The sequence below is a fragment of the Bacillus rossius genome, chromosome 11, assembly GCF_032445375.1.
Source record: "Bacillus rossius redtenbacheri isolate Brsri chromosome 11, Brsri_v3, whole genome shotgun sequence".
NCBI classification, from domain to species: Eukaryota; Metazoa; Arthropoda; class Insecta; order Phasmatodea; family Bacillidae; genus Bacillus; species Bacillus rossius.
The window spans coordinates 59,951,271-59,959,866 of record NC_086338.1 but is presented as its reverse complement, the minus strand read 5'-3'; the positions used below and the strand labels follow the sequence as shown (position 1 = coordinate 59,959,866).

Sequence of the window (8,596 nt, the reverse complement as noted above, 5' to 3'; positions counted from 1 at the left end):
CTGCATAGCCCAACGGAAATGATTAAGGAGTTGGGGTGGGAAACGTTACAGAGGAGAAGAAGAGTGGAAAGGTTGGTCAGGATGTTCAAGGTGCTGAAGGGGGAAGGGGGATGGGGGCAATTGGGAAGCAAAGTACATAGAGGGGAGTACAGAGGACGAAGAGACCACAGATGTAAGCTCCAGAGGGTGTGGAGGCGGACAGAGAGAGGGCGGAACACCTTCCGGGTGAGGACGGGGAGGGAGTGGAATGGGCTGGGGGAGGAAATGGTGGAGGTCAGGGATGGGAGGGAGCTGAGGAGAAAGTTGATGGAGGGGGGGGGGGGAGAGGGGAGTGAGTGGGAGTTCTTGCCACCGGGTGAAAGCCCAATTGCAGGTTAAGTAATAATAATAATAATAAATCGAAGGCAAGTGTACGAAGTTAATACTGTGATATATTATTGAAATAGCATGTCGGTCATGCACTACTTTCCGTATTACACCTATCTGTAATTCTTGAAAACAAGTTTCACATCTTAGGAAGATGATCCACACCAACAGAAATAAGCTGGAGGTATAGTAAATTAAATTTATTGTTCAAATTTACTAAATTTAATGGTTGTTTGAACTTGTGAACTGTCCGCCATTAGTGCGTGTGTAAAACAGCTGATCTGGTGGTCCAAAACGATCAGAATATTTGTTCTATTGGGCAATCGTTTTATCTGAAGGTATGTATATTATGTTTGTGTATGTTGTAACTGAAAAGTTCTGTAATGAAAAGATATGTTTTGGTTATTAATAATATAGATGTATCGAAACTTTGTGAAGATAAAGAGAACAAAGGGAAAGTCATTTATTATTAATAGCCATATCATCCCGAAGCTAATGTGCTTGAGAAATACTAAGGATGCGTACTTCAAGGTTTAGTATGCCTTCGTATTGTAGTATGTTTAGTTTTTATTCTCAATTTAAATAGGCTTTATGACCACTAAAGGCCCTGGCAGAATGAACAGTGCTGATGGCAATGCTGATGGCTGCTAGCTGCTGATTGTTGGCAGAATCAGCCAATGAAACGGGCAAATGCGATGCTGATGGCAGATCCCAAATTCACTAGGCACATCACGGCCAATGGCTGATGGACAGATCGCCGCATCAGCGGTAAAATCGGCAGTCATGTTGTAATTTCGTCTGTCAGTTGTTTGTTTGCAAACTTTGACGCTCGTGTTATCTGCTGTGATGAAAAAAATCACGTGGACCTTTGTCAACAATTCGAGATTTTTGTTGCTGTTTTAATTCGCCGTTTGTATGTCCAAAAGCCTACATCAAGTCATAATATTTACAATAATTTGAAGATTGTTTTGTTAAGTTTAACTACCTAAGTTTTATAATTGTTCCTTATAATTGTGGGAGTTTTTCGCTGCTCGGATGCACTCTGTATGAAAGTTTTACTTGCCACAAGTGTCTGCGTTCACGGAAGTTCCCGCATATATCGGTGGCTGTGCCTGTTTGCGGGAACGCCATTGACTTTAGCTACCAAGTGACTTTAGAACACGACAGCTACACCCTGCACACCTTGTCGTTAGTGCTTGCTTTTTGTTTTCCTGGTTTTAACATCGAGCATCTACATTTTCCTTGTTTCTTTCTTTTTGTTTTGTTTTAGTTGTTACTGTGTTGCGCAGGGAGGTGGGAAGGCGTGGTGGTTGCCGGCTAGGAACAAGAAAGAGCGCTCTAGTTTGTCGGTGAACAGCGTGAAGCAAAGCTACATGCAGGTACAGTCTTGCGCACACCACATGCTTGCTTGTTTCTGAGCGTAGCAGCCTTCTAACCTCTGCTGCCAACCACATCATACACTTGTGCTCTCAAACTGACCAATCGAGCATCTGCCAGTAAAATATCTCCTCTCTATCTTCCCTAGACATTTTGCGCTGTTTTGTCAAGCCATGGTTGAATACAGCAAGCAGTTTTTAGACATTTCTTTCTTTTCTGTTTATGGCTACATTGTGTTTGGCTCAACCCACTTTAAAGAAGAAAGTGCGGCATATATTGAAAAATAAAGCTGCGCGAGCTGGCTACTCAGTGTCCGTACTGACTTACGTCACTGGAGTTACATCACTGGTTCGATGGGTGTGGAGATGTCCTAATTGTGACACCCTTAAGGAGGGTTCCCAGAAACATTTACTTGAACGTTTAAGTTTACAAACTCCTGGTACCTGCAGTTGGAAGCTGAGTGAAAGAACTTGATTAGGCACTTGATTGGCACACAGTCTCGGTGACAGTCTTGGTAATTCTTTCAGCCTTGGGAATGCATATTGCTTGGAGTTGAGCTAGGTGTCTTCCTGTTGGGTACTGCAGTGATGGTCCGCTTGCTCATGTCCACAGTCCTTTTGCTCTTAGATACCTTGCATAATGCACATCCTTGAGTAGTGCAGCTCTACCTCAAATATTTCACCTACAAACTAGCAGACATATATAGTAATTATTAATTTTAATTTATTAATTTTATGTTTAAATTTTATTTGCCCAAAACATTCTCTCTTGATTTATTTAAATTAATTAGCCAACACAAAATACTTTTTAGAACTCAGGAATAGCTGTAGAAAAAATAGGTTGCTGAAATGATCATGATATTTAACATTCTAATCTGTTTAGCAAATTTTACAGCCACTATCTTGAAAAGTCTTGTAAAAATGGCGGAACAGACTAAGGTGAAAGATACCTGCCTCAAGCTTTTATTGGGGAACTGTTTTGCTGTAGTTGTGAAAGAAATGTTTCCTTTGTTTTTTAAGTAGGCCTTTGACCAAATTTGTCTTAAGAAACTTTTATGTTCTTCCATATTTTCCTTGTGCTTCATGATTGTTAGGTTATGCCATTTAACGTCTATGTGCATAATTATTTTTTGCAGATGATTGTTTTTATTAAATCTTTGAATACTATCATCTTAAATTCTTACAGCGAATTGTAAAGCATGGATGTGGAGAAAGAGGGCGGTTCTGCTCAATTTTGGGCATCCCTAAAAAAAGTCTGCTCTTCTTTTAATCTTACTTTTGGAAGACAGTTTTGTACTGTTCAAAAAATTCAAATACTTCAAAATGTTGTGATGTTATTTTATTCCTTTCATGGAAATTTGTATGCTACATTATAATTTTATTTTATTTCTGTTAGTATGATATTGACATACTTTTTAATGCCTACGTCTATTATGTTAAATATTTAACTTAGTAGTTAGTACCTTTGATTGAAGTAATTTTTTATATCATAGTTCATACATACCCTACATCTAGCTCTATCATGCTTTTTGAGGATCGAAGAAAAAGGGCCCTATCATGCTTTTTGAGGATTGAAGAGAAAGGTTTTGCATGTGAGAATGTTTTCAATAGTTGGTTAGATTCTCCTTCAATGATGAGTAATTTGTCTCTTGGGAGTGTTGTTTTCTGTTTTTACAATGTTGAATTAATGTTGATTTAAAATTATGTGTGGTGAAGCTAGAGTGTAGTAAAGGGTATGTGCTAGTGGTCCGAACTGTTGTGGTTGTTGGCATGTTGTTTATCTTTTGAAATATTACAGCCCTTTTTAATTTTTTAAAGAAATACTGGGGGTTAAAAAGAAAACACTAAACAATTAACTGTATCAAATTATAAATTAATATTCATAATATTTAATCTAAAGCACAGGTCTGCTGGAATGATAAATGTAAACTAAAAACATGAGTATTTTGTACTACACATGATTTTGGCTGACATAATTCAATGAGTGGCAGACAAATATGACAAAAATAATCCTACCTTGTTTTCAGTCAGTACTTACAGTTAATGTATGGTGGCAAATAACGGCTTGCTGGTCTGTGCAGCTGACGCGGGTGTTCTCTGATGATGAAGCACAGATCAACAAGAAGCTGCCGAAGGAGCTTCTGCTCAGGTGAGTGCTAGCCATCTCGACCCATCGCACCGGTATCTGTGTTTCGATCCCTAGGAGTTGTGAGCAAGGCAGGTTTCAAGCTGCGAGCAACCTCACTTTTTAAAGTGGTAAGTTTGTAGAAGAGTTCACTGCTGTCACTTATCCTAATTATGTAACCATTCATTTAGTGTTATATTAATTGTAGCAGTCGGGTTAAGCATTTTTAGCTTTTATTGTGTAGTTTACATAATAATGTAAAAGACAGTAAATGATTTTTTGAAAGTTTAGAAAAAGAAACTTCAAACTCTCTTAATCACAGCTAAAGCAGTGTTATCTGTGTCAGGCTCCAGATCATTGGCCATGAGACAATCACATAGTCTTTCATGATTCAGGTTTTGTGGATGATGGTGCACTTCTCACAGCACTTCCATTCCTGTGAGCAATACTCTCCATTGCACCGTTGCTGGACCAATCCTGCCAGGATGCTCTGGTTACAAGCTGTTGGTGCGTGTGTGGCAGGATCTTCTCGTACCTGGACGTGGTATCGCTGTGCCGCTGCGCGCAGGTTTCGCGCGCGTGGAATGTGCTGGCCCTTGACGGCAGCAACTGGCAGAGGATAGACCTGTTTGAGTTCCAAAAAGATGTGGAGGTGAGTGTAGTTGCCTCGTTTTTATTTTTTTTAATGTTATTTCTAGTTCTGGCTTAAAAAAAAAAAAAAAAATCAGTCGATTGTAACTTTAGATGGAATATCTATTATCAGTACTACATAAACTGATGATAGTGACAGCCAGCTCGGTCACTGGGTGTCTGTGATCTCTCTGCCTAGGTCACTCCCTTATGTATGGCCGAGGCGGTGATTACATTGTCATTTGGAACTCGAAAGTATCATGTTCATTTAGCCCGGATGTATTATTGAACAATTGGCACATATTCACAGTCACACAGTCCTAATTTTAAACATAAAGTGACATTTTTACACCCGTTTCACATTGATGCCAGAGAGTGAGGCTATACAGCAGGAATTCATGCCCGTTGTGTAACAGTTCGAGGTGTGTGGATCCTGAAACTCAGAGAATAAGCAAGTCAAATCTTTAGTATCACAACACTGTACTCACCAACAGTCAACACCAGGAGACTGCTGGTTGCTTGTGCATATGTTCGATTGTATACTAGGGGGAAAGGTGGTTTTCAAAGTCGGGGAACTAACATTTTAAGTATCAAAATTTACGTAGTTACTATACATATCTTACATGTTTGTTAAACCATTATCTTTCGTAATAATCAATAATTTCAATAAATGAAAATGTGCAAGTGTTATTTTGAGAATTTTTTATATACAGCGAAACCCCTTATTTACATTACCGTTATTTACGTTTTCCCGTTATTTGCACTGTATTCTTCAGGTCCCGTTTAGTTCCCATTTAGTCCAATACAATACTTTCACGCGAATTATGTCTCAAAAATCAAATCCATCCCGCTATTTACGTCACGTAACAACCATAAACAACTTGGTGCAATTGCCATAGATGATGAAAATGTAAAAGAATTGTCCGAGAATAAACATGTGAAACGCGTCAAAGATTGCGTCATATCGAAAACCACAACAATCACATTACAAGATGGCGATGAAGTTGTGCTGGCTCTATTTGCACTGCGAGCGCTGTCGAGTTTCTGGACGATATTTTAATCACATACAGTGAAACCTCGATTATACGTACACTCACGGTTCTCCAAATTTGTCCTTACGACCGAGTTGTACGTACGAACCAGCGAGGCCAAATTACGTCCATTTGTGGCTATCCCCCTCCCCTCCATTTTTCCCACCGCTACCGCGGGAAATGAATTGCAGTTGCAGTGTCCTGCTGCCACGGGAAATGACCTGCCGTGACTATATATATTATGCTGATGTATTTTCAATAGAAATTATATCCTATTCGTGCAGAAACAACACTTGAGCTAATCAAATGTAAAAATAAAAAACTTGACACTGAAGGAAGAGAACTTTTATTTCCATAGAAGAAAAGTCTGCCCAAGGTGTGAAGGTAGCTAAGGATCGGTTGACATTGTTTTTGGGTGGAATTGCGGCAGGAGATTTTAAGTTCAAGCCTCTTTTAGTTTACCATTCAGAAAAACCAAGGGCGTTGAAGAACGTGAATAAATCCCATCTTCCCGTCACATGGAAGGCCAACAAAAAAGAATGGGTAACACAAGCTCTTTTTCTTGATTGGTATGAGAACCACTTCGGTCCCGCTGTAGAGAAATATCTTGATGGAAAAAATATTGCAAAGAAAGTTTTACTCCTCATGGATAATGTGCCAGGTCACCCGTCTAAGGAAACACTAGAAAAACTGCTTGGTTTTGTGGAAGTAGTTTTCATGCCACCAAAAACGTCACTTATCCAGCCCATGGATCAGGGGGTAATTTCTACATTCAAGAGGTACTACATGAGAAAAATGCTAGCAGAAATTGTAAGGATAACCAATGGGGAAAATGCACCCAAGTCTGTGGGATTTCTGGAGAACATTTAATATCAAAGATGCGATTGATTACATTGGATGTGCTTGGCAAGAACTAAAAAAGAAAACCATGAAGGGTGTCTGGAGAAAGATTTGGGAAGAATCTGTACAGGATTTCCATGGATTTGACCAAACTAAGGAAATCAGTGAACAAGTTGTTAGCCTAGGAAACAAAGCGGGACTTAACATGGACTTTGACGATGTCAAAGAAATAATATTAAATGGTACTGATGGCCTTTCAAATGATGAATTAATCGCTTTCGCAGAGCAGCAAGAAAATGCGTACTAAGAAGAGGCAAGTGATGATGAAACTCAGCTTATGCCTACATTAACGCCCAAAATTATTTAATGAGGCACTCCAAATTTTTGAGAAGGGATTTGAAATATTGCGGCAAAACGACCCAAACACCGAGAGAAGTTCAAATGTGATTCGAAGCATGGACAAACAATAATAAAACTTTTGTGTGTTGTTTAGTGTTGAAGTTGGCAGACATGCATGCTATAAAAACAGTTGCGAATTTCGTTTTATACCCTTATTTACGCTATTGATTTAAGATAGCATTTTGTTAATAGAAAACGTAAAATTTATTCTTCCCTATTTTTAAACATTCAAACAGAGCTTATATGTTAAAAATACTATTATTTTGTAACGTTGCAAGACCCCTGCCCTCCTAGCTAAATAATACTATTTTCATGAATGTAAATATTTCTAAAAAAAATGTCTTTTCAAGGATATTTTACCATTTTTATGTATGTTAGAGTTGATATTTTTCACTTGCTGAATGTTTTAAGAATGTACCTTGTATTTTAAGAGACGTTTTCAATCAGTACTATTTTTTATGTAATTATTCACAAAGAAGTCGCTGTACTAGAATTTTACCTGTTTAGGCCTACTTTTTCAGGTTTTTCTCAATAAGTTTAATTTTGTAAAGTAATTTGTATTATAATTGCTGTTTGTAATGTTCATTAACGTGAGGAATGATTCTAGAACAAGGGAATGTGTCTGGTGTGATGGGTAGAAAGAGAGGCATAAGAGGCCTGTAAGTGTGAGTGAGAAAGAAACAATGCTTCCCCGCCAACCGAGATAAAGACTGGATTTCCCCCACTGCGTGGGAACTGAGTGATAACTGCTGTCTCACGGTGTGGGAGAGAGAACGAGAATGGGAGTCCCCGATTTTGATGTGAAATTGAAAAGAGACAGATCAAGGGAAGCCCCGAGTTATGTGTGTACAGGGTTTTTCATGTATTGTAATTTGTTCTGTGATTGGCTTGTAACTTGTAGTGTGAATGAAGCGTGCGTGTGATTGGTTGGTGAGGTCATGTGACTTCTACTCCCTGCGTGGAGGAGACGTGTCATGAGTTCTTCAGCAGTCGTCCGTCGAACGCTGCACAAATAGGTCGCGTTCGGTGGCTTCTCGCAAATTATGAAGTAATTTGCTAATAGATAATTTAACGTTGGTGGTTAGAGCCAGGCCGATTATTAAGTTAACCTAATTTTTTTTTAATTTTCATTGGGACAGTACCAAATTAGAAATTGTGATCACCGACGTCGGCGTTTTGGCTCGTGGCGAAATTCGTTTTCGCTGGGTGCGGCCACGTTTGAGGCCGCACTAATTTTGTGTACTTGCAGTAAAAGATTACTGAAGGACGTTATTTTTCGATAATTCACATCGCGCAAACTGTGAGCATTTTTCGACGGGCAGATGTACGTGTTGAATGAGTGAGAAAAACTGTGAAAATGATTGGATTCGTCTGTGCATTCTAGTTTGAAAAAATAGAACAAACACTAAAAAATTGGCACAACATCTGTTTATTTTTGTATATAACGAACCGTTATATTTGGCGGCGCATCGTGTGGCTGGCTTGAATTTGGACACGACCCTGAGATTAAGACGGACATTTCGGCAGCGAAGGAGAAAATATAAACATTCTTAAAATAGTTTGTGACTACAATAACCTGAAATAAGAAAAAAAAAATCTACGACTAATATTGAACAGTTTAGAAGAAAACGGCAAAGTATTTCCGGAACTGTTGGCGCAGCTGGGCGGCGAATGCAGTTTTTCTCCGCGACGAGAGTCTACGGGCTGCTTCAGCAAGTGAAGTGTTCGAGAGAAACGGCGGAAAGTGGTACATCGCGGGACAGAGCGACCCAAGGCACCATGGGACTTCAGGACCTCATTGCCAGACATCGAGATGGTCACTTCGCGGG

At 39.3% G+C, this 8,596-nt stretch overlaps 1 protein-coding gene across 10 annotated transcripts in view; it reads left to right on the top strand.

Moving 5' to 3' along the window:
* The first annotated feature begins 268 nt into the window (after positions 1-268).
* The window catches only part of LOC134537110 (F-box/LRR-repeat protein 20-like), an 80,337-nt gene continuing 72,009 nt past the window's right edge, over positions 269-8,596 (top strand). For 8 of the 10 annotated variants that reach the window (XM_063377406.1, XM_063377407.1, XM_063377410.1 and 5 more), the window contains exons 1-4: positions 717-897; positions 1,656-1,745; positions 3,824-3,891; positions 4,390-4,519. In XM_063377406.1, the coding sequence (XP_063233476.1) occupies positions 784-897; positions 1,656-1,745; positions 3,824-3,891; positions 4,390-4,519 (402 nt within the window). In that variant the 5' untranslated portion in view covers positions 717-783. Of the gene's footprint in view, positions 551-716; positions 898-1,655; positions 1,746-3,823; positions 3,892-4,389; positions 4,520-8,596 lie in introns of those variants that run through there. The other 2 variants (XM_063377409.1, XM_063377411.1) reach the window with 2 other exon arrangements.